General features: G+C 35.5%; 1 protein-coding gene across 2 annotated transcripts in view; it reads right to left on the bottom strand.

The window, feature by feature from the left end:
- timeout (circadian regulator timeout) overlaps positions 1–27701 on the bottom strand; it is a 669268-nt gene that overhangs the window by 423889 nt on the left and 217678 nt on the right. For both annotated transcript variants that reach the window (XM_073960207.1, XM_073960208.1), the window contains exon 9: positions 22472–22605. In XM_073960207.1, the coding sequence (XP_073816308.1) occupies positions 22472–22605 (134 nt within the window). The remainder of the gene's footprint in view (positions 1–22471; positions 22606–27701) is intronic.

Genomic DNA, 27701 nt, shown 5'->3' with positions numbered 1-27701 from the left:
TCAAATTTTCTCAGTTGCAAATGTTTTGAGCAGAACCAAAAGTGAGTTCGAGCTTTGTTTTGAATATTTTTGTAAAATAAGTGAAATTTTTGGAAATTAATTTTTAAATCTTTAAAAAGGATCCAATAAACAATCAATCTACAAAAATATTGGCATTTCAAATCCACAAACTACCTCAGAACTATATAAAATATGAACTAGTCATTCCAGTTGCAAATGTTTTGAGCAGCACTGTATGTATCTATTATATGTAGAGTGGAAAAAAATCAATTTTACTAATTTGACTTTTAAAAGGGAAAACTAAGTCGTAGTAGGAGCAGTCGTTAGTCTATTGCAACTTTACAACGATGTTGGAGATGAAAGGAATTTCAGTAAAAGATATTGGAAAAATAAATCCATTGTACTCATCAGCTATTTGGGGAAATAACGTAGATATACTATGTACTTTGCATTAAAAACGAAAGCTATTGATCAGTGAAATGAATTGGGTAATAAAGAGACTTGTTTACGACAGAGTTAGGAATGCAGAGAAGGTAATGTTTATGGAACTAGTAAGATGACGCATTTCTTGCCGTCTATTATGTGCTCCTGTCCGTCTAAAGATTTTCTTGTGGTTTCCTATAGAGAATATTGTGCGGTCGGGTATAAAGACTCCTTTCTGGTCGATTGTAAAGATACCCCTTTTGGTATATGACGGTCGCCTATATATACCCTGTTCTAGAAGCCTACAAAAACTCGTTTCGGATCAGTTCTCTGTTAGACGACTAACAAGACACCAATCCAGACGTCCATTAAAAATTTTTATGCTACAACAATTTTCTTCTGGTAGCCAATGCGGACTCTTTTCTGCTCGTTTATATGGTTTTCGTACTTGGTGTTCTATATTAACCCATTTCGTACTTGGTGTTCGATTTTTTGAACATTTAAATCACTTTTCAAAAAAAAAAATATATATGGATGAAAAAGGTAAAATTAAGCAAGTTAAACAAATTAACAGGTTTTAGTATATATATTAAGTCTCATCTGTAAGGAAATAAAAAATCTCCCCTTGAAAACTCCTCCTCCCCCTCGATGGTAGGGGTCCAGTCCATTTTTGAAATCTATATTTTTGATACTTTTTAAATTAATTTTAAAAATTATAAAAAAAATTAATAAAAAAGTAATATTTGGGGAATTATTGCCAATATATGTAACCGTTTCACAAAATATAAAGAACATGGTTTACATGCGCAATCGCTAATTTACATAAGTGCAAAGTTGACGGTTCGAAATTTAGAACACTGGTGCTTATCCTCTATGACAGTGGCTATACCAAAACGTTGAAATGTACTGACAATTTATTAAACAAAAAATTTATTATAGCTCCATTTCTGTAGAATAGTACGGGTAAAACCCTGAAAACCCCCTAAAATCGGGAGGTACCATTCTACTGAGGCTATTTAAATGTGGAGGAAGAAAGAAGACTAAAAATTTATTAAATCACAGCTTTTCCGGTAGGATAATGCAAAACCCCGAAAATCGGGCGGTTCCGGGGAAAAGTTTTGTAGGCTCAAAAAAGACTCAATACCAATCTCCAATCATTTTTCAAATCAAAAATAATAAAAAAAAAATCAATAAAACAGCAACTAAGCCTTTTTTTATTTCTATACATATATGATAAACGCCAATGTTCGAACTAAAGTGCGCCCTTTTGGTCGCTTATGACCTTCTGGTCATTTAAAAATACGGCATTCTGTTCGTCTATCGAGATGTCCTTCTGGTCGCCTGAAGTCGCCCTCCCGATCTTCTGTGAAAGCCTTCATGTCGCTTATAGGGTCGCCTTTCTAGTCGACTATGAAGAAGCGCCTCCTTCTGTTCGCGTGAAAAAGTTACCTTATGACTGTCTATTAAAAATTCCTTCTGCTAAAGACTCTACAATGATCGACTATAAATACCCACATATGACGACTTCCGCTAGCTCATCTTTATAGCCTCTATCTTGCCGTATTCAGACAAATTCAGTGAAACTTTTGATTCAGTTGTCTTACTTATTTTTCTATCCTAGCTTAAATTTAACTTCAGTACATCTCAGCTGGAAATTTCTTTGTATAGGTACGTGAATGTTCGATTGCATTTTAAAACAATGAATGGTGAAATTCAATCTATCTGTGACAAAAAAAAAAAAAAATCTTTCAAGGATACATCTCTCACTTTCTGAATCAATGTGCATGGCATATGAGATTTAATCAAACAAAATGGATTGAATAGCAGTATGACGCTTCAAAGCGAGATGAAACAAAGCTATTTTGCCTTTCAAAGAAAATTGATAGTTTTGTTGTGCTCTCAAATTTCAAAGAGCTTCCATGACGTCTTACAATTCAAAATGTCAGTTCTCATTAAAAAGTGATACATTTTAGAAATTACAAAGGTTTAAAAAGTAAGAAATGCTAGGCCATATAATGAATGCATAAAGATATCGGAACTGTAAACGACATCGGGAAGTGAAAATTTATCTCATAATACGTTGTAGTTTTCGGCGACCCGAAAGGTATTTGAAAGGACGAAAGACAAAGAAAATACAGTCGAAATCGCTTATAACGTCGTCGTTTATAACGTCATATCGATTATAGCAACGAAATCCAAAAGTCCCGAATTTCTGCCCTTTATATTCCACACAAATAAATATCGCTTATAACGTCATCGCTTATAGCGTCATATCGGTTGTAACGTCGGTTTTTTGTGAAATATTGGAATTTTGCTATCGGTTATAACGTCGAATCATACGAAGAAGGAAATTGTCTCTTAATAATCTGTTGTATGTATATTTTTATACCCTCAGCATTTATGCTAACGAGGGTATATACACTTTCATACGGGCAAAGTGTGCCTCATCGAAATAATGGTTTTAGACCCCAAGTATGTTTGGACGAAATGTGTTTCAGACAATTTGGAGTTGATTTAGCCATGTCCGTCCGTCTGTCCGTCTGCCTGGCTGGTGCGCGCGATAACTCTCGAACGGAGTAACCGATTCGGTTCAAAATTTGGCTTTCGTAATATTTTGCCCAAACTTAGTTTAAGTTCGAAGATGGGTTATATCGGTCCACTCCTTCCGGTACCTCCCCCACAAAAGTTCGAAAATGTTCGGAAAATTTGTGCGCACGATAACTCTTGAAAAAAGTAACCGATTTGGTCCACACTTTGTACATCGTGAAAGTTCTACCAGACTTAGATGATGTTTAAATATGGACTCAATCGGTCCACTCCTTCGGGTACCTCCCACACAAAATTTCGGAAAAGTTCAGTTTAGGGCCATCTCTCGAATCGCTTTGATTTTTATTTTAGCACCTTGTATTCACTGCCCTCCATACAGCGGTACAAGTTTCATCAGGGGCAAGTCCATACTTCCTGAGAAAATAGCCTGAAAGTTGCAAAAAAAAACTCCTATGACACCGTGTGAGGTGGTTGGGGCGCAATATAACACTCGAACGGATCTGCCATTCGGTCAAAAATTTCGCTTTAGTAATATTTTGTCCAACCATAGTTTAAGTTTGAAGATAAGCCATATCGGTCCACTCCTTCAGGTACCTCCCCCTCAAAAGTTCAAAAATGTTGGAAAAAATGGTTCGTACGGTAACTCTTGAAGGGAGTGGCCGAATTGGTCTAAACTTTACACATTCTAATATATCTACCAGATATAGATCAGGTTCAAATATGGACTATATTTGTCCACAAAATTTCGGATAAGTTCACTTTAAGACCTGATATCGAATCACTTTGATTTTTGTTGAAACAACTTGCATTCGCTGCCTCAATTACGATGGTAAAAGTTTTTTAGGGGCAAGTCCATACTTCTTGAGCAAACAGCCCGAAGAGTGTAAAAACCCCCTATGGCACCATATGTTGTGGCTGGAGATCCACTTCCGTAACGGTCAATGTCGATCCATTCCTTTTAGTATCTCCTCCGCAAAACTTTTGATCTTTGATACTAATTAACATTGTGTCGGCTCAAACGCCCAACGTTTTTAAAACCCCCTAAATAGATACGCATTTTGGGAAAAAATTTTGTCAATATACACAGGCTGAGGGTATATCTCTGTCGGCAAAGCCGACTGATACTTTTTTACTTGTTTCAAACTCAAACAACAACAAAATACTAAACTTATCCACAACATGTTCGAGGATGGCGCACAGTGGAAAAAAGTACCGATTTAGCACGCCAAAAGTACAAATCTATGTTTTATTGCATGTTTGCCCATAAATTCGATATGAACAGCTATAAATTGACAATTTTACTTCATTTATTAATATATTAGGTAAATTTGTATTTTTACCGTAGAATGGTACCTATCGATTTTCGATATTTTAAAGATTTCTACCACATTATCCAACCGAAACAGCTAGGATTTGGTATTTAGTCTCAGTGGGGGTTATGCATACACTCCTATAAACATTTTCGGTATAGGTCCACGTTTTCATATAGCCCCCATAGACCGGTACCGCCGATTTCGGTAATTTTTGAGGTTTTAGCCACATTATCCAACCGAAATAGCTGAAAGTTGACATTTAGTCTTCGTTGGCGGTATAAAATATTCCGACGGAGAATTTTCGGCACAGGTACACGCATTGATATGGCCCCCATAGAAAGGTACCGCCCTAATTTCAGCATTTTTACATAAAAAATACTATTAATAAAAAGAGTAATAAAATAAAATGTTGCAGTTTGTTGCAGGTAAAATTTTACAAATTGGTTAAGAACTATGTGTACTAAAAATAAAATAAAAAATCTACGCGCCATCCCTCGACACTCCTTAGTAATAGCTTTAACAAAGTGCACAATTTGGAAAAAAATCGGATGTCACATGTTTTAAGTGTAAAATCCGAGTTGCAATACATAACATCCTATATTCAAAATTTTTTAAATCACCTGCTTCAGGAAATGTTAAATTCAGTAAAGCTTTAAAATTAGTTTGTAGAAAGAGTGCATGCGACGATCATAAATTTACTACTTAACTATATTATGAAAACTAGTTCAAAAAATGTCAACCAAAAATGGACCGTTATTCCGCTTAGACTGATGCAAAATAAATTATTTTAAATGCCGTTGCATTCTGTGGACACCTTATATTAATACTGCAATAATAATTTTAAAATTGGCGTATGTGATTTTTTGACTTTTGGCACGCTAGATCGGTATTTTTTTCCACTGTGTGGCGGTCTCAAGTCAATTAAGCTTGAATGTTTGCCACCCAATATCACATCTGTTTAACAGCCCATGGACTAAGGTGGAATAAAATCATTAAAATAGCAATGCCGGATAATCAAATATCCACTATCCTGTCAAGAATAGAAAAGGATCAAAGTACGAAATTAAATGTGTTGGATGCCGTGTTAGTGTTAGATGAATCATGGAAAAACGTAACGTGTTCTGTCATTGATGATTTTCTTCATCTTGCCTTTAAAGTTTCTGAAGACATTTATCTTCGTTCTAATTTCTCCCAACACGTAGAAGATAGCCATTAATTATTTGCCATCGATGACAAAGTTTTCACATCAGCCATATATAATGACGACAACATAATATTGGAAGTTTTAGATCACTGTTGGGCAGAAATGCTCGGCCTCATACACAAAAGTGTAAAAAATACATGAGTCTCTCGTAATTTGCCCACCATTGTTTTAGATGGAGGCAATTCTAATGAACAGAGTTTCAAATGCTGTAAGTGTCAGAGGCGTGTCTAGCTGAAGAAACTCTTCAAAAATTTATTTACACAGAAGATGTTACAAACAAAAATGTTTTTTGAAACCCTTTCAAAACTCAGATCTAAGTAAAATTTAAAACTTATGTCGGAATTCAAAAGCACATACTAAAATAAGAGACTCTTAGAAATAGAACAATATCCTATTTAAAGGTGATATTTTGAAGGTGATCTGCTGAAGAATGAATTTAATATCGTTATTTTTTATTATTTTGTCATTTATAGAATAAAAAAGTAAAAAATTGAATTGATTTTATTTATTTTCTTAATAAAACAACGTATTTATACCCAAATGTCAGTAAACATAATATTACCTCTTTTATAAATATCGTTTATAACGACTATCGCTTATAGCGTCCGATTTTGGCCGGTCCCTTGACCGACGTTATAAGCTATTTCGACTGTAATTAATAAAATCGTGTTAATTCTATCAGGGCGAATAGCTTCTATATTTTATGTTACCCTGGTCAATTTACCCTGGTCAGTGTTCTTTCTCCAATTCTAGAAATGTGGCTGTTTCGATGGATTGCAGCCACAAAGCTACTGGAGATAGTTGAGTATGTTTGACAGGGCAGTTGAAAAGGTGTAGAGTGTCGTGCGTGCCCGTGACGCATGCTGGGCATACGTATTTCACGGTGTCATCGATCCTTGCCATATATGAATTCAGACGGCTGCACCATCCCGAGCGTAGTGGCAGCAGGCGCTCCTCAGCTACGATAGATGGATGATTAGGCTGGTTTTAAGTCAAAGGAAAAAACGATTTCTGATTTTTTTAGACTTTTTTAAAATATTTAGTTTTGTTAGACTTTAATATTGACAAAGTTTGAACACAATTGGAATATGTTCCCACCATACCATTGCTATCGAGAACGATATCGTTTTCGAATGTTTCTCAATAGGTTTGCGGATATTTTGTTCGAGAACGACACACGAGAATGAATTGAAAACGATTCATTCGTCGCTCAGTTTGTGTCAGGAAAACCTTCGATTTCGAATATCGGCAATAGTATTATTAGCGAATGAATGACGATAGTTTCTAAGATAGTGGCGAAAAACATTTTTTGTGGAGTTTCTTCATGTTTCTGTTATGTACCTTTTCCGTTTTTATTTCCTTGTTATGTTTACGACTCGATATGTAACTGTTGATAAACATTTTTGTTATTTTTCTCTTTCGAGACGAGCTGATTCATCAGAAGGTTTTTGTAAATGAAAAAGAATGTCAGAGAAATTGTCATCACAAACCACTACACTACATGTTTCGCACTTTGGTGAGAAACGCTCATCATGTGTATTTTTGTGCGGCAATCTGACTATGTCTCTACCCTAAATTTTTCCTTCTATATATGCTGAATTTATTGCAAATTTGCTATTAGGAATTCAATGCATCGGATTTTTTACATTTGTCTTGTGTTTGGCAACCTACCTATATATTGCCTTTATCAACACTTATTGTTTATATTATGCGTAGCATTTATATCGAAATTATTTGGAAAAAGCAAATGGGAATTTTATACAAACAGCATAAAATTATTTTTTGAAACAAAAAATTTTTAAAGTAGAAAATGTTACTCGAAACTAATTTTCTTGTGAAGAAAAAACATTCACCAAATGTTCAAAAATGATATCGTTTTCGGACTTTTGACGAACAAAAGACGCTTGTGGACACACGAAAAACATTTGCCAAAAATTCGAAAGTGATAGTCGTTTTCGAATGTTGTGCCGAACATTCGAATAATATCATCAACTGGTATAGGGGGTTAACACGTGCCGCTGCACAGTGTCCAATTTTACGAAAAACCTGGCCAAAACTCAAAAAAGTGAATGGATTTTATGTTTTTCGGGTCGCTGGTTTCATTTTTGTAACCCTCAGACGTTCATTAAAAGGGACTTTTTGAGCCCTTCTCCTATAAAATGTGATTGTATCTGATCAAAATATTCTACAAATTTGTTCGACAAATAAGAATATCGTCGATGTAGGCGAAACAGAAATCCAAACCGCGAAGCAATTCATGAATAAATCGCTGAAAGGTTTGACCAGCGTCGCCTAAACCAAAGGTCATGAATTGAAATTCATAGAGACCAAATGGCGTTATGATGGCGGTTTTAGGAATGTCATCTGGAGCAACGGGTATTTGATTGTAGGCTCTTACCAAATCCAATGTTGAGAAAATGGTTTTGCCATTCAGGTTATGCGTGAAGTCGTGAATATGGGGAAGTGGATACTTATCCGGTACAGTTTTTATTTCTATATAGTTTCGAAGATAGTCATTTTTCCCTTTTGCTGTTAGACCAGTTGTTGAATCAATTAGTTGTGCATTCTTAATATCAACAATAAGACCGAATTGGTTTAAAAAATCTGCTCCGATTATTGGATGCGAAATATCTGCAACAATAAATTTCCATGGAAAATTTCGACGGAGACCGAATGATAGCGTTAAAATTTCTTCTCCATATGTATGAATAGGGGAATTGTTAGCCGCAAAAAGTTTGTATTTTGAACTTTTAATATTCTTGCTTTTCTTAACTACTACAGAAATATCTGTGCCAGTATCAACGAGAAAATGCTTACCTATTGACTTGTCATATATGAAGAGGCGGTTTGTTTTGCATTCCCGATCGCATGACGCCTCTAGCGACCGGTTGGGAAGTTTCCCGAGTTGCGCTTTGTATATGAGCATGGAGGTCGACACTTACGTGATTTTTCTTTAAATCGGCGGTGGTAGTAGCATACTCCACTTTCTCTTGACTATCTACTCGAATGTGATTCAGAAGACATACTTCGTGATCTATTTTTTGCTTTTGTGTTTAAGTTTTTTTGTTAAGTTTCGCGTAATTTATAATTGATACCTTCGATCTGTTTCATAACGTCATTCAGGGAATAAACTTCGGATATGGACGAGTTCCTAGTAGGCTGGATGTCTGCCATTTTAACGAGTTTGTCTAGCGCTTCTGTTGTTGTAGCTAGGATTGCTTGTGCTTGAGTTGACAATCGTTGTAGTTCGCAGAAAATCATCAGTTAAGGCTCCATTTGCAAGGATTTTCATTTGGCGGAAAAGAGCACTCGGTTTAGTATCCTGTGTTCATCAGACATGGAAAACTGATCCATTCACTTGTCGACTCGCCTCTAGATGTAGATCGTGTAAGTGGCATATTGAATTTGGCATAGGTTGCGTAATATCGGGGTCACCAATTTGTTAGACTATTTAATATAGTTTATTTATTCCAACTGAAAATTATATTTTATATACTGACAACAAATGAAAAATGTATGTTGAGTGCCACCGTGGTGCAATGGTATGCACACCCGCCTTGCACACATAAGGTCGTGGGTTTGATTCCCCGGCCAGGCAACATCAAAACACTTTTCAACGGTGGCAAAATACCCCTCAGTAATGTTGGCGACATTTCCTGAGTATTTCAGCCATGTAAAACTTCTCTACAAAAGTGGTGTCTTAGACACGCCGTTCGGACTCGGCGATAAACTGTAGTTCCCATATCATAGAGCTAATGTGAATCGGGGTGCACTCATTGATATGAGAGAAGTCTCCCTTGTCCCTTGTGGGATGTTTGTGTGTTATATATTATGTTGATTAAAAACAAATTACAAGTAGTTTAGAGTGCCACACACCAAACCCCTATATCTTACCTAAACTCCAGAAATATGCAAAATTAATAACACATTTTAGGGTTAAGGTCGTACTTCATATGAGCTTCGGCAAAATTGTCATGCAAAACATCATTTTGGAATATTTTTTTTTTTTTGATTTTCGGTTTTTCGGAAAATTGGACACTGTGTCCAGGGGCATCTAAGTTTGCATAGTTATTTGTATGGGACCAAATGTACATTTTCACGAAAAAAATTTACTTTTTGTATAAAATTTTAAAATCCAAAAGGTTAAAGTAAATTTTTTGATAAAAATTATAGTTTTCGTAATAAGTTTAAAATAATCGCGCAGTGCAGACTACCTTAGATGTGGCGTGAAAATATGTTAATTTCCTCTCAGGTGACGTGGTAACAAGTGTATTGTTTGACTCGGTATCTTAAGAACGGTACATCATAAATTTTGTAACCAAATTTTTTTTTTCTTTGAACATAATATACCTACCCTCCATACTAGAGATGGGCGCGTGCCTAAAAAATTAGGCACGAACATGCACGAACACGGACCAAAATTTTTATGCACTTTCACGCACAAACACGGCGTTTTTCGAGAAGGCACGAACACGCACACTCACGCACGAAATTAAAGAAAAGATATATCGATATACATAGTTGTACATTTATTTGTTCAAAAAATTCATATGTTCTAAAATATACATATTGCAAAATTACTTATAAACAAACATTTACTTATTCTTATTTAAAAACATTATTTTGTCCAAGTTAGAGCTCAAAAGTCTAGTTCGCCTTTCGTTGAGAATATTTCCAGATGTGGAAAATAATCTCTCGCTCGTTGCTGAGCTGACGGGTATAGCCAAAATTTTCCTGGCTAATTGTTTTAAATATTTTAGGTTCGACTGTTTCCAAAAGTTTAAAACATCAGTCTGGCTAGATACGGCACTCGCTAAATATGTATCAATTTCTGTATCAATTGGAGACTTTTCAATTTTTCGTCTTTTTGCCAAATTTTGATCCAAAAACTCTGAAAATTCGTGTAAATGTGGCATTGTAATTTCCTCATCATTAGAACACTCTATGTTCTCACCTTGTATAGCAAGTAATATTGCTTTTACATTAGCTATTACGTCATTTCTTTTATCTTCTAATAAGAAATTCATCTCCTTAAACGGCGGAAATAGAAACGTCCCTATAAGATGTACCATTGTTGGCACAAAGCGTTTAAGCAATGATTGTTTAGTTTTAGCTTTCAAATCTTTCATGAATTGAGAGTCAGACCAAAGGGTAAAAATATGCATAGTAGGGTATTTTTCCGAGCTTAATTTTTCGGAACACTCTTTGAAAATTTTGAGAAAAGCCAAAAGAGGTTCTAACAATGAAAACTTTAAGTCAGATATACGATTCAACTCATTATTTTCTAGCAAAATACTCTTTATCTCATTCTGGACTTGGTATATGCTGTCAAGCATAATATATGTTGAATTCCAACGTGTACTTATATCTTGTTTTAATGTTTTCGATAATTTGTTGTTTAGCTCAGTATGTTTTAAATATTTTACAAGCTTTTTTGAGCAGTCAATCAGTTTTCCCAATTCGGGAAGAGGGTGGGTGTTTTACAATAACATCATCCATAACTTAGTTCAAATTGTGACAAGATATACGTTAAAATCTTTTAAGAGCCGAAATAACGTTGGAACCATTGTCGGTTACAAATACAGAATTCCCCAACTTGTCATCAATATCAAATTTAGCAATATAAACAACTGATATTAACTGCGTTAACCCGCTGAGTTGTTTTTGTATTTGCTTCTCTCTCATGAACAAAACAAATGACAAACAAACATCATATTTTCGTTTTTTTTATACCCTCCACCATAGGATGGGGGTATATTAAGTTTGTCACTACGTTTGTAACTACTCGAAATAATCATTGTAGACCCCACAAAGTATATATATTCTTGATTAGCGTGCAATTCTACATCGATATAGCCATGTCCGTCCGTCTGTCTGTCTGTCCGTCTGTCCGTCTGTGGAAATCACTCTAGCGTCCGAACGGATTGACGTAGGTTGATGAAATTTTGGGAAAATATGTTATATTTACGTAGGACTTTTGGTATTGAAAGCTGGCTATGTAGGTCCACGCTTTCTTATAGCCCCCATACAAAATGACGCGTGACGCGTCGTCGTTTTAAGGAATTTTTAAGATATTTGGCCCATTTTACCACCGAATTGGTTGTAATTTGGTATTTTGTGTCTTTAGAGGCCAGAAAACATTCCTACCAAAGTTGGGTTATATAGGTCCACGTTTTGGTATAGCCCCCACATAAGGCCCCTTATAAAGTACGCGTCATTTTAATATATTTTGAATGTATTAGACCCATTTGACCAAAGAATCGGTTGTAACTTTGTATTTTGTGTTTCCAGAGGCTAAGAAACATTTCTACCATAAAATGTTTATATAGGTCCACGTCACCGACGTAGCCAGGGGGGGGGCCCGGGCCCCCCCCGAAATGATTTTCGTTCCCATAGGATATTAGCTTATGTTACACATTTTTTTAATTTTTGAGTACAATTTTGATTTGTTTTAAATTTTTCAAGAAATATGTAAAGTATTTGGAGGAAGTATTACATAGAATTATATAACTAAATTGGTATAGTTATTGTCCAACATATTTTAAAGTATAAAAATAATGAACACTTTAGGCTGTTTGAACAATTTTCTGCATAGTTGTTGTTAAGTTTTAAGGTATTGTTTAAGCATTTAATGGTAATTTTACGCTGACTGTAAGTGTTACCGAGTTCAGAACAAAATTTATTGAACGTTTGTAGCATATTACCTCCAATACTTTGGTTTATAAACAACATCCAGAAAAAAGATTCTTTCGATCTTTTGTTTTTGAAATTTTTGATAAGAGCAACTATTTTGAACATCATAACAATTACAATTCCACCGAAATTTTGGGGATGAAAGCCTTTGGTGAGTATATTAAGAATCCCGAAGGACACATCCGCCGTGAGTCGAATTTTCGCTCAGAAAATTGTGGGTACGAATCTCATTGACAACTAATCGATTTTGTCGCGTTTTCATGGTCATTTTTGACATTTACCCTGTTTTGGCTCAGAAACTTTGTTTTGTGTTTTTGTATATTCTGTATATTCGAACCACCAATAAATAACGAATAAACCAATAAGAAAATATAGTCTTTTACTGAACACAACCGGGTAAATGTCAAAAAATAACCATGAAAACGCGACAAAATCGTACCTAAAATTTTCTGAGCGACATTTATGCAGAACATTTCGAAGCTGAAAAATGTCATCTTGTGTACTTTTATAGCAGTTCTTAAAATAAGGAACGAAAAGGACATCGAAGGAAGCGATTTAGAAGGTCGAAATGCTCTACGAAAATAATCCTCATTCGATTTGACTGAAGACATGGCATCTCATAAGTAAGCTAAAACTATAATTAACAAAGATATAACGCTAATTTCAGATGCATTTTATCCCCAAAAAATATATTTCTGCCCTAGATTTTCACCTCCATTTTGTTGAAATTTGCAAAAAAAAACTATATCAACCATTTTTTATGATATAATTTCTATTCCACTGTAGCGTCGTCCGATGAGATTATTTGAAACTAGTCTCTTCCTACAAATTAATAAATGTCTATTGTACAAAAAAGGAATTTTCTGTCGTATTTTAATGTTTTGTTGGACCTTTGGAATGTTAATAAAATCAAAATTATTGAGATAGATGTCAATGTTTATATTTTATTTATTGCATATTATTTCCAATATTTGGAAAAAACTTTGAATTTCATCTTCAAGAATTTTTCTGTCGATTACTCTTTGAATTGTATTTTGGGAAGTACTTTCAATGGATGCACATTTCTAGAGTTGTTCCTTTTTCCTTCTTTGGCAGAGGACCTTATAACGACAAACGAAATCAAAAATGATAAAAAAAAAATCTGATCGTAAACAGATTCAGATTTGTCAAGATCTCAACAAATATCAGTCCGCATTGCGGATAGGAATATACCCTGAGCCTGTATGAACTGAAACTTTAATCTATGGACAGATCGAATATCGGCTACACAACCAAAATCCTTTAACCCAAAGCTATATACTAGGATATTTTCAGAATTGTGTAGCCATTTTTGGACGTATGAACTCACCAACAAAATATGGATTTTATCGTTTTATCATGTTACGAAGGAGGTACCTGAAGAAATGGACCGGACTGACATGGTTAATTTTGGAAGTAGATCTTATTTTGAGAGTCATTCCTTTTAAAAGATATTGCGCCCAACAGTCATTTCAGTGCGTCGCAGTATAATTTTCAGTTTTTTAGGAAATATGGACTTGCCCACCAAAACATAATACCGCTCTAAACACAAGGAATACCGACCTTAAACTGCATTAAACAACTATTTTGAAGGTTTGTAGGGATGTACCCTTTGTCGAGCTAAAACTAAGTTTGGACAAAATATTACCAAAACCAAAGTTTGGAGCAAATCTGCTGCTCCGTTCAAGAAAATTCGCACATACCACTGTAGCTAAAATTCTTGAACTTTGGGGGGGGGGGGGGAAATACTTGAAGGAGTAGACCGAAAATCACCATCTACGAACTGTGTATAAAGCTCGCAGAAATATTGCTATAAACAGTGTTTGGACCAAAGCCACATCCGGTTCGAAAGTTGTCGTGCGCACCAGCCATTACACATGATGGCCGTAGGTGTTCCTTACAGCTTTCGAGCCATTTTCTCTGGAAGTATGGACTTGTCCCTGATAAAAATTTGTATTGTGGTAATAGGGGCCCCTAGTATCCATTTTTTGAAAGTACATATTTAGACTACAAAAGCCATAGTAGAGTTTTGTCCTGTCATATCCAGTTCGGATTTTATGGCTTCATATAAACCGGGCTAAATCTACACTTTTTTGCATTTATCAGGCCCTTATCTCATAAACGAATAGGAATAGTGCCTTGCTGTTTTTAGTAATATTGTAGCCCTAAACTAGTAGAACTTATCTTTTGAAAAAAAAAACTATAAAATATAGAAAGTTTTACATAATTGCTGAAATTCTGGTCAGTGTCGGCTAAACTATTGGGAGTTGAACCAAGTAACCTTTTGAAAAAATCATCCAAATAAAGTTCTCAACAATATTATAGAACATTCTGAAACTCTTGAATGCTTACTTCATTTTGTTTCAGCGGTATTTTGCATCATATCTTTTACAACACGTATTTCAAACACAGTTCACACCAACAGTTTATTCTCGCATTTCGGATTTCACTACATTATTTACATATTTATTAAATCGTCGTTGAAAAATGTACTGAAAAAACGGGATAGAGGCATTTTACAACAATGACATGTTCTGAAGAGTTGTGTATTACATTCCAGGAAATATTTTTCTAAAATAAAATATTCAGAAAAAATAACGGTTTTGAAGATATCGCACGAAATGTATAAAAATTGTGGAATTTTTGTATATATTTTGAAATTTAAGGCAAAAAATGTAGTTTTTCGAGTTCAATATTTCTCCAAATATTTTATTCTTGTCCTTATCCACAAATTTGCTTCAGAAGTCAGAAGAAGATTCGCATTGGTTTCAGAGATATAGCCCCGAAATTCTTTAAAAACTCAATTTTAACCATGTTTAGATGGGGCCATAAAATCCGAGCTGGATCTGACACAACAAAACCCAACTAGGGTTTCTTGTCGTTTGGGTCTGTACTTTCAAAAAATCCTCAGCTCGAATTGTTTGCACAAGATCACCTTAAAAATGTTGCACAGTGTTATTGCAAAAAAGCAAAGCGTTTCCAGAGAGGTCTTTTTATTTATTAATTTATTTATTTCATATTTTTAATTATAATGACTACTGAGGTCTTAATCTTACACAGGTCTTATTGGCAGACGCACGATAGGGCGACATAAATCTGCATAAATTAATTCTCTACTAATCCCATTCTCCTTCCATAAATTACTTAATAAAATTGGAGAGGAAATATGAAGTCGTGGTTTTGAACTTTTGTGATGTAGTAAACAAAGGAAAGGTCCTCAACATTCCATGTAAACAACAAAATGAAGTGTTAAGATAATTCTAAGGTTTTCCGATTGTATACTCTTTCTTTTGGTCTTACCGAAGTGATATCACTGAATTATATAACATTCACTGTAGTTGTGAGTTATTTGATGAATGATACACCCAAAAGTATATGTGATTATTAATATATCAATTGTTTTGAACATATATTAACTCTGATATATTGTCAAAAAAGTTCTGAAAACGAGGGAAAATTGTCCAAGAAGTCTTACGTCATTTTAATTAAGAAATATTAATGAAATTTATTTCATCAGTAATATAAGTATAAAATTAGGTTTACATCATTGCTAAATAAGGAATTTTCGCTAACATGAACTTTCAAAATTTTGGTCAGGTGGGCCCCCCCCGAAATGAAATCCTGGCTACGTCCCTGGTCCACGTGTTGATATAGCCCCCATAATACAATATCTCCCGATTTTCGATATTTTGAACGTTTTAGCCTCATTATCACACCGAGATGGCTGAAATTTGGTATTTAGTCTTCTTTAGGCGTATAAAACTTTCCCCCAGAAATTTGTAGGTATAGGTCCACGCCATCATATAGCCCCCATAGAATGGTACCTTCCGAATTTCGGTATTTTGAAGGTTGTGGCCACATTAATCCACCGAAATGGCTGAAATTTGTGGCGAAGGGTATAAAAAGTTCGGCCCGACCGAACTTAACGCTTTTCTTACTTGTTTTACTCATACTCTGGGCTCTCCATAACAAAACGGCAAAAAGTACCAGATTACAAAAACAAAGAAAATAAATTTGGGAAAACTACAGTTGGTGAATGTTTTGGTCGGTTTTACATTCTTGTTCTATTTTCTTGTTTAGTATGGTCTCTTGCACGACTTTTGAAGGGAGCCCAAAAATTTAGCACGATCGTGACACATAGTGCAGTTCGTGTTTAGTCGTGTCGTGCAAAATCGTGTCGAACAAAAAAACACGATCACGCACGGCCAAAAATTTATTCCGGCACGACACGCACAAACACGGCGATTTTCGGGAAGGCACGAACACGCACTACTCACGGCAAGACACGCGCCCACCTCTACTCCATACTATGGTGAAGGGTATAAAAACGAATAAAATAATTATACGAAAACTACAGTTGGTGTATTTTTTCGGTATATATATATATATTTTTTTTTTTTTTTTGACATTGCAGACTGTTCGATTTTCTTGTTCACCAGTTCTTTTCACACAACTTTTAAAGGTGAAAGTGAACACGGTCGTGACACATCGTGTCTTGCATAATCGTGTCGAAATTATTCCGGCACGACTCGCACAAATACGGCGTTTTTCGAGAAGGAACGAACACGCACTGCTCACGGCACGAAACGCGACCATCTTTAATACTTATGCGTGAGTTTTTGACCAAAACAAAACCGGTGTCATGTCTCATCCACCATATTCACAAGACTTGCAGCCTGTTTTTGTAAAAAGTTTTTGCCCATTCGTTCGTCGATTTCATGAACGAAGACAAAATTTGGTTTTCATAGCGATTGGCGTTTGTATTCGTGTGACAAACAAATGAAAGAGTTTTATTTACGTATTTTATTTATTGTCATTAATTTAATTTATTTTTGACGTATTCGTTCGTCTGATTTTGTTACGAAAACTAAAAAATTGCGAAAATCAAAAGCTGCCATTTGTTTGTCAAACGAATACAAACGTCAATTGCTATGAAAACCAAATTGTGTCTTCGTTCATGAAATCGACGAACGAATGGGCAACAACTTTTTACAAAAACAGACTTTTAAACATTATGATTCTAACACCACATTTACCATAATTTCCAGTAAATAGAAAGGAATATTAAAAGTCCTAAGACGTCGATCTTGTACTATGCCAAGTGCTGTACAAGATGTGCACTGTTGATGCTTCACGAAGCGTTCGTACATTCCATTGCTGTTGTTTTTGTTCGCTTGAGCTTTTATAAGTTTCTTGAATCGTTTTTATTCCAGCTAAGGAGATGATTGGTCTGGTGTGGCCTATTTTAGGTGGTGAGCCTGTCATCTATCGTTGCCTAGAAACAATGCCTCCTTGAATTTGTGCAGTGCTTGGGGTCATTGCCTATTTAGTGTTGCCATTTATATTATATTTGCTTATTATCATCGCAACGTTACTAAAGCCAATTAAATCTCCCGAGAACAAGTTTGGAAAATTGTTACAGCATTACAAAAACAATTCAACTACATTATAAGTACTCAATGGCAAATGTAAATTGCAATTGATTTGGTCGAACATTTCAATTTCAATAACAAACAAATTTTTGAAATTGGGTCAAACGAATTTGTTCGACCAAAAGAGAAAATAATGTTTAATTATATAGAAATTTCTATCTGCAGTGACTTTTATTTGTTCTACATTCCCCGGAGTAGAAGTAACTAAAAGCCCAGGTAACAAATGCGAAAAAAATATTTTCTTTTAGGATGGAAATAAACCAAAAAAACTACAAATGTACTGTGGGCACTACATGTAGTGTAGCACATGAGAATCAAAAATATACAAAAATAAATATTCGAAAGAGAGCACAATATTCATTATGCCAACAAGACGTACAGTGGGTACTACATGTAGTGCAACACATGAGAATAGAAAATATAAATTTTACAATATTGGATAGGGAAAAATAAAAAAAATAGAAAAATATACATTGCACACTGGTCGAAACCACAGATCTAGCGGCGCGAAAGTCAAAAAATCTAACTATAAAACTGCGAAATATGTTCCATTGAATCGATTACAGACACTTTGGAGACAAAGATTTTGTTTTTTCATTTTTGTTGTTTTAAATATTCACTCAGTTATTCACTATCAAATACAAGAGTTTTTGTTGCATAAGATTTTAAAAAATTGTTGGAAAAAAATTAACTTCATATTTGTTTAAATGTTAAATAAATTCGTAATGAAACTGGACAAAATTTATTTTTAATTAATAGCAGAGGGTGAGATTTAAATTATAAAAATTAATTTGGGGTCTGGAGGTACTTAGTTATATAGCAATACATTTTCAAAAAATTCAATTTTTTAGTGTTCTTATGGGTTGTACGTGCTTGTTCCATAGAGTGCATCTTGTAAACTTAGCCGAACTTAGGTTCGATTTTTTTGGGGAATGAAATTGGACTCCCTGGATACGGAATAACCACATTAGGGTTGCAAATATTTGCAAATCTTTTGATGACTGCACTTTTAAAATAAGGGATTTTGCATGAAATTCATAAAAATTTAGCTGTGCATTTGTATGGAAGCTAAATCAAAATATGGACCTATCTTGAGAAATGTTTTCAAGGAGGATTTCTATCCCCGGAAACACTATAATACCATATTATAGCTAAATATGTTATTAAATAAGGGATAACAATTAAAAATTCAACGAATCGGGGGTACCATAAAAGGGGCTACATCGACACATAAATCCGTGTTGAAAATGTTTGGTAAGAAGATTTTATACGCAGTGAAAACACGGAATGCAAAATTACAGCCAAGTTGGTTTAAAAATGTGGTCATGATATTCAAAATACCTTAAATTGGGAGGTACGGTTACATGGGGGCTGTATCAAAACGTGCACCTATGTCCATAATTTTTCGTGAAAATATTTTGTGACCACTAGGAACCCTAAGTACCAAATTACAGGTAATTTGCTACGAAATTGTGGCTTAAATCCTCAAAATACCGAAAATCGTAAGGTACCGTTATATGGGGGCTATACCAAAACATCAGCCGATATTGTTCATATTTGGTCCATTATTACCCACAGGTACAAGCTGAGTTTGTACCAAATTTCAGTGACGTATCTCAATTCGTTTGCAAGTTATTAATTTCGCGCCGCTAGATCAGTGCTTTCGACCACCGTGCATTGGAGAGAATAAAAATGTCAACACTAAAGAAGACAAGGACAAAACAAATTTCAATACTCCGTTGCAATACCTTAAAGCAGGTATCGGCACCAATACAAACGCATTGTTTGTGGCCTCACGCATATGACTCTCTCTCTCGCTCTCTCCACAAACAGCGTGTGCGTTAATGCATTGCTAAAATTAAAAATTATTGAAACAAGCGATAACAGAACCTTCTTCATTGACTTCTGAATGAAGACTGAGTGGTGGTTGTTCTGTTGTTATTCTCATCAAGGGCACGTGTGCCCCTTTTTGCCGGATGCTGCCTTAAAGCACCACCTCTGGGATACTAGTTTTAATTATACCCTCAGCCTTTAGGCTAAAGAGGGTATTTACACTTTGATACGACCAAAAATGTGCCTCATCGAAATAATGGTTTTAGACCCCAAGTATGTTTGTACGATATCCGTTTCAGACAATTTTGAGTAAATCTAGCAATGTCCGTCCGTCTGTCTGTCTGTCTGTCCGTCTGTCTGTCTGGCTGGCTGGTGCGCACGATAACTCTCGAACGGATCAATCGATTCGGTTCAAATTTTGGGTATCGAAATATTTTGTTCAGGTTCGATTTAAGTTCGATGATGGGCCATATATGTCCACTCCTTCAGGTACCTCCCCCACAAATATTCAAAAATTGTCGCAAAGCTTGTGGCCACGATAACTCTTGTAGGGAATAACCGAGATGGTCCATACTTTGCACATCGTGTAATTTCTACCAAACTTAGATTAGGTTCCAATATGGACTCAATCGGTCCACTCCTTCGGGTACCTCCCACACAAAATTTCGGAAAAGTTCAGTTTAGGACCTGATCTCGAATCGCTTTGATTTTTGTTTACGCAAGTTGTATTCGCTGTCCTCTATACGACGCTGTAAGTTTCATTAGGGGCAAGTCCATACTTCCTGAGAAAATAGCCTGAAAGTTACAAAAAACCCTATGACACCGTGTGTAGTGGTTGGAGCGCAAGATAACTCTCGAACGGATCTGCCGATTCGGTCCAAAATTTGGCTTTCGTAATATTTTGTCCAAACTTAGTTCAAGTTCAAAGATGGATTATATCGGTCCACTCCTTCCGGTACCTACCCCACAGAAGTTCGAAAATGTTCGGAAAATTTGTGCGTACGATAACTCTTGAAGGGAGTAACCGATTTGGTCCATACTTTGCACATTATGAAATTTCTACCAGACTTAGATGAGGTTCCAATATGGACTCAATCGGTAAACTCCTTCGAGTACCTCCCACACAAAATTTCGGAAAAGTTCAGTTTAGGACCTGCTCTTGAATCGCCTTGGTTTTTGTTGTACCATCTTGTATTCACTGTCCCCTATACGAAGGTACAAGTTTCCTCAGGGGCAAGTCCATACATCCTGAAAAAATAGCCTGAAAGTTGAAAAACAAACCCTATGACACCATGTTTATGGGTGGAAGCGCAAGATAATTCTCGAACGGAAATGCCGGTTCCGGCCAAAATTTGGCCTTCGTAATATTGTTTCCAAACTTAGTTTAAGTTCGTAGATAAGCCATATCGGCCCACTCCTTCAGGTACCTACCCCACAAAAGTTCAAAAATATTCAGAAAAATTGTGGGCACGATAACTCTTGATGGGAGTGACCGATTTGGTCCATACTTTACACATTATCATAATATCTACCAGATATAGATCAGGTTCGAATATGGACTATATTTGTCCACTCCATCCCTTACCTCCCACACAAAATTTTGGATAAGTTCACTTTAAGACCTGCTATTGAATCACTTTGATTTTTATTGAAGCGAATTACATTAGCTGCCTCAATTACGATGGTAAAAGTTGTTTCAGGGGCAAGTCCATACTTCTTGAGAAAACAGCCCGAAGGGTGTAAAACCCCCTATGGCACCCCCATGGTATATGTCGGTCCATTCCTTTAAGTACTTTTTCAGCTAAATTTTTGAACTTTAATCCTAATCAATATTTTTGTCGGTTCATACGAGACCAAAATTTTTAAACCCCCTAAATACATACGTTTTTTTGTGAAAAAAGTGTTTCAATTTGCACAGGCTGAGGGTATATCTCTGTCGGCAAAGCCGACTGATACTTTTTTACTTGTTTAATTTACTTTTGATTATTTGCAGTAGAATCGCGATGATTCGAACCTCTTTAAATCGAAATTCTTGACAATTCGTATAAGCTCTCGGTCCCTTGAAGCTATTTCCTTCGCATTTTAATCTCGCTAAATCGAAAACCTCGATAATTATATTATAATTATGTAATTATAATTAAAAAAATATATAATTATAATTATAAGAAAATATAATTATAAAATATTATAATTATACAAAACTGTACTTCAGGAACACACATTCTGTATAACAGTAAATAAATACAGTAGAATCTCGATAATTCATATTCCAAGGGACCGTCCACTTTATAAGAATTATCGAGGTTTTCGATTTAGCGAGATTAAAATGCGAAGGAAATAGCTTCAAGGGACCGAGAGCTTATACGAATTGTCAAGAATTTCGATTTAAAGAGGAAATTATTATAATTATAATAATTATAAAGGTAATTATTATAATTATAATTATAAATAAATAATAATGATTATTTGTAAGTTAAAAATTTAAACATGTATGCATTGCAAAAATTTGTAATGAAACAAAACTTTATTAAAGGAAATTCTAATAAAATATTCCCTGAAGAAGTCGGAAACAAGCCGACGATACGTTGAGAAAAATAATGAATTTAAAATAACTTTTCATTCATTTACAAAAAGTCGACTAAATAGCCCAAAAATAGAAGATAATACAAAATGACCATTAGTCAACAACCACAAATATTACAAACAATTAATAATCGAAAGAGGGCACAATATTTATGATGTCAACAGGGTCTTCTTTCCCCGCTAATTATTCTAAGCCCGTTCCTACTTAACCTAAAGAGGGGCATTTTCCACTCATCTTCCCAACAAAATTACTTCATTCCACTGTAAACATTTTTTTACAACCTCAAACGTATCCACAACTTTTTTCCTGCTATAAGTTTGTTTGTAACATTGAACAAATATACTTATCCATTTGTGCAAATCACGTTTGTTTGTGTGTGTGTGTGTTTTTTTTTGCTATTCTTTCTAAAGGTAAAGTGACCTACTTTTGATCATCGATGGGCACATCAGAGGCTGAATCGAATGGTATGGGCTGATCTTCTTCAGGTATTTGCAATTCAGTGGCCAAAAGTTGTGATAATTCACCGGCCATTTCTGCCCATTTGTTAGACAACTCTTCCTAGAAATAGAAAAAAACAAAAATTAAATAGATAAAGATAAAGAGAAAAAAGTATTAAAACAAATGATGTAGTAAATGGAAAATGCCAAGATAATAAAATGTAATGGAAATTTAAAACTAGTTGAAAACAAATGTAGCATTTGTTTGAATAAAATATCTGAAAGAAAACTTTATTGAGCAGAAAAGTTTGCTTTAGGTTCTTTGTAAATAAATAATTAAAATAAACTATTTGAGATTAACTTATCTGGGAAACTTATATTAAACGATAACAAAATTTCCTTTCTAGTCTAAGTGGGAAAATTGGCAACAATGGCAACATACGAAATAGCTACATTTTGACATTGTCCACAAAGCTTCTGGGGCACTATGTTCGATTTATAACATTTCTAATATTGTCCTCCGAATCTTCTTGGAGACTATGTTACATTTGGGCCGAACCTGGACATTATAATTATTTTCTAAATTCCACTAAAAGGCATTGGTCCACCCTCATGAGAGCCTCACTTACAGAAGTACAACATTGTTGCATAATCTTAATATATTGTACATTCATACTTTTACATTATAATAAACACGTAAGGAAGGCTCACGTTACGCTTTACAATGAAAACAGTTATATTTTTGCATACGAACGGAAATAATTTAAATACAACTGAAAATTCAGTGTTGAACGGATGGACAACACAGATGTTAAAATAAATTCAACACAGTGACAGTGAGTGAATCGTACATATGTCATATATGCTATATGAAGGGTTGACTGCAATGTCTGCTATGACGAACGAGGAAAGATCTGCCATTTGACCCGTCTGTTTACATTATAGAGGCGAATGCATTCCATTGCCACTTTTTTCACAATAGTAACATATTTTATTTTTTTGATTTATGATGGCATTTCAATTTGAAAAGCAAAAGGTCGAGTTTTTTTGGGGATGGTGCGGGTCAGAAACGAATTACGAGGTAGGCTATTTATACATGTACGTGGTTTATTAGGCAAATAACTATTTTTAAGGACTATTAAGTAGTCTTCAATCTATAGCAGACCTTTTTTTGAGACCCTTATGAGGTATAACAAATATTCAGAAGTTCTCCTACCTACAGGATACCTTTAGGAGGTCTTCTATCTATAGAAAACTATTAGGAGGTCTTTATACCCTCAGCATTTATGCTAACGAGGGTATATACACTTTCATAGGGGCAAAATGTGCCTCATCGAAATAATGGTTTTAGGCCGCAAGTATGTTTGGTCGAAATCCTTTTCAGACGATTTGGAGTCGATTTAGCAACGAACGTGCGTCTGGCTGGCTGGTGTCCACTATAACTCTCGAACGGATTAACCAAACAGGTCCAACATTTGGCTTTCGTAATATTTTGTACAAACTTAGTTTAAGTTCGAAGATGGGTTATATCGGTCCACGCCTTCCAGTACCTCCCCCACAAAAGTTCGGAAATGTTCAGAAAATTTGTGCGCACGATAACTCTTGAAGGGAGTAACCTATAGGGTCCTTACGCTGTACATCGTGAAATTTCTGATGTCCAATATGGACTCAATCGGTCTACCCCTTCGGGTACCTCCCACAGAAAATTTGAGAAAAATTCAGTTTAAGACCCGCGTTCGAATAGCTTTGATTTTTGTTCCAACAACTTGTATTCACTGTCCCCTATACGACAGTACAAGTCTCATCAGTCAAGTCCATACTTCCTGAGAAAATAGTCTGAAAGGTGCAAAAAAAAAACTATGACACCGTGTGTAGTGGTAGAAGCGCAAGATAACTCTCGAACGGATCTGCTGATTCGGTCCAAAATTTGGCCTTCGTAATATTTTGTCCAAACTTAGTTTAAGTTCGAAGATAAGCGATATCGGTCCACTCCTTCAGCTACCTTTCCTACAAAAGTTCAAGAATGTTCGGAAAATTGTGCGAACGATAACTCTTGATGGGAGTGACCGACTTGGTCCATATTTTACACATACTAATATATGTACCAGATATAGATCAGGTTCGAATATGATCTATATTTGTCCACTCCTTCGGGTACCTCCCACACAAAAATTTGGTTAAATTCACCTTAAGACCTGCTCTCGAATCGCGTTGATTTTTGTTTAAGTCCATACTTCTTGAGAAAACAGCCCGAAAGGTGGAGGGGCTAGAGAGCACGGTAACATAGGAACTAATCAACCGATTTGGAACAAAATCTGGCCTTCGTCATATTTTGTCCAAACTCAGTTTCAGTTAGAAGATTGGCAAAACCGGTCAACAAATTCGGGAACCTCTCCCAATTGGGTTAAGGTGTAGTTTAGGGTATCTTGAAAATATATACCGATGCTGTTTGTTGTGGTCCTGTTTACAGCGATATTATGTTTTCCGTGGACAAGTCCATGCTCCCTGGCATACTGGTCCAAAAGTTATACGATGACCCACTGCAATGACTAGTGGGCACGATATCTATCGAAAATATATGACCCTCAAAATAAGATCCACTTCCATAATGAACCATGTCGGTCCATTTCCAACACTTTTAAACTTTAATGCTAATCCACATTTTTGTCGGCAAAAAGGGCCACAAAGTTCTGAAAAGACCCTTAATACATTCGATCTGTCCGTAGATGTTTAAATTCAAGTTTAAATTCACATAGGCTGAGGGTATATATCTGTCGACAAAGCCGACTGATACTTTTTTACTTGTTTATCTATGAAATCCCTTTAGGAAGCCTTCTATCTATAGAATACCTTTATGTGGTCTTCTGTCTGTAGAATACATTCAGGAGGTCTCCTACTCGTAGAAGGAGGTCTTCTATCTGCAGAATCTGTTTAGAAGGTTTTCTGTCCATAGCAGACCTTTATGAGGACGTCTATCAGCAAAAAAAAAAAAAAAAAAAAACATTTAGGAGGCTTCTATCTATAGAAGGCCTTTAGGAGGTCTTCCATCTACTGAAGACCTTTAAGAGGTCTAGAAGGTCTTTACAAAATATTTTACCAAAAGAAGCCATTTAGGAGGTCTTCTATCTATGGAAGACCTTTAGAAGGTCTTCTGTATTAAGAAGACCTTTAGGAGGTCTTCTATATATAGAAGACCGTTATGAGGTTTTCTATCTATAAAATAACTTTAGGAGGTATTGTGTATATAGAAGGTCTTTAGGAGGTCTTCTATCTATAAAAGGCCCTTAGGAGTTCTTCTATTGATAAAAGACCTTTAGGGGGTCTTCTATCTGTAAAAGGCGCTTTGGAGGTCTTCTATCTATAGAAGACCTTTAGGAGGTCTTCTACCTATAGAAGACCTTTAGGAGGTCTTCTTTCTATAGAAGACCTTTAGAAAACCTTTAGGAGGTCTTCTATCTATAGAAGACCTTTAGGAGGTCTTCTATCTATAGAAGACCTTTAGGAGGTCCTCTATCTATAGAAGACCTTTAGGAGGTCTTCTATCTATAGAAGACCTTTAGAAAACCTTTAGGAGGTCTTCTATCTATAGAAGACCTTTAGGAGGTCTTCCATCTATAGAATTCCTTTAGGAGGTCTTCTATCTATAGAAGACCATTAGGTGATCTTCTATCTATAAAAGCCCTTTAGAAAACCTTCTTCTATCTGTAACAGGCTCTTAGGAGGTCTTCTATCTATAGAAGACCTTTAGGAGGTCTTTTATCAATAGAAGAACTTTAGGAGGTCGTCTATCAATAGACGACTTTTAGGAGGTCTTCTATCTATAGAAGACCTTTAGGAGGCTTCTATCTATAGAAGACCTTTAGAAGGTCTTCTATCTATAGAAGACCTTTAGGAGGTTTTCTATCTATAGAAGCCCTTTAGGAGGTCTTCTATCTATAGAAGCCCTTTAGGAGGTCTTCTATCTATAGAAGCCCTTTAGAGGGTCTTCTATCTACAGGTTTTCTATCTATAGAAGATCTTTAGGGGGTCTTCCACCTATAGAAGACCTTTAGGAGGACTTCTATCTATAGAAAACCTTTAGGAGGTCTTCTATCTATATAAGACCTTTAGGAGGTCATCTATCTATGAAGACCTTTAAGAGGTATTCTATCTATAGAATACCTTTAGTAAGTCTTCTATCTATAAAAAACCTTTAGGAGGTCTTCAATCTATATAAGACCTTTAGGAGATCTTCAATCTATATAAGACCTTTAGGAGGTCTTCCACCAGTAGATGACCTTTAGATGACCTCCTAACGGACTTCCTAAAATAGAAGACTTCCTATAGATAGAAGACCATCTAAAGGTCTTCTATAGATAGAAGACCATCTAAAGGTCTTCCATGGCTAGAAGACCTCCTAAAGGTCTTATATAGATAGAAGACCTTTAGGAGGTATTATATCTATAGAAGACCTTTAGGGGGTCTTCTATCTATAGAATATCGTTAGGAGAATATATTATTGTAGCACACTTTTTTGGCGAACATACATGAAATATCCTCTTCACATAGCTGTGTATGATATAAATATACCCCGTGGATAAAGCCCAACGTATTCACAACGAAAATAATTACAATGGTGGATGAATGAATGAATGGACGGATGGATGGATGAATAAATTGACAACAGTAGATCGGAGAGAATGAACATAGAAACGGATGTGCGGCGGCATTTGGTCAGACGGATATCACACAGAGTGTTAAGAACCACAAAGGATTCTATAAAATCTGTAAGGGAAAAAATAACCAGGCAGGCAAACCAGCCAAAGTAGTGACCTCTTCCACACAGAGACACACACACATACAACTATTCGAAAAGCCCAAGCGACAAGCAGTTTATTTCCACAGTGAAATTTAACACATGTGCAGATTTTTACCATCATAACCACTCAACCGTTTATTCATTCATTATTTTTGTGGAAAATGTGCTGCCATTGTTGCCCGATACTTTTGTATAAGGTGGAGCTTTTGAGGAGAGGTCCTAACAATTATGAGTAGCAGCTATTGCGAATAAAATAAATTCATTTTTATACACATTCTCGTGCAATGCAAAAAAAGATGTTCCTTCGCTTGAGTTTGAGAGGCGTACTGGCACATTTTTTTAAATAATATCTTTACATTGCATACCCAGGGAGATCCAAAACAACATACAGCGAATAAGAAAAAAACGCAGCAGGCTTT

This window comes from Musca autumnalis, unplaced genomic scaffold, assembly GCF_047663935.1.
Source record: "Musca autumnalis isolate F117 unplaced genomic scaffold, ASM4766393v1 scaffold_1, whole genome shotgun sequence".
In the NCBI taxonomy this organism is placed as follows: domain Eukaryota; kingdom Metazoa; phylum Arthropoda; class Insecta; order Diptera; family Muscidae; genus Musca; species Musca autumnalis.
The sequence above is the reverse complement of the archived record's forward strand: the minus strand, read 5'-3'. Positions and strand labels throughout refer to the sequence as shown.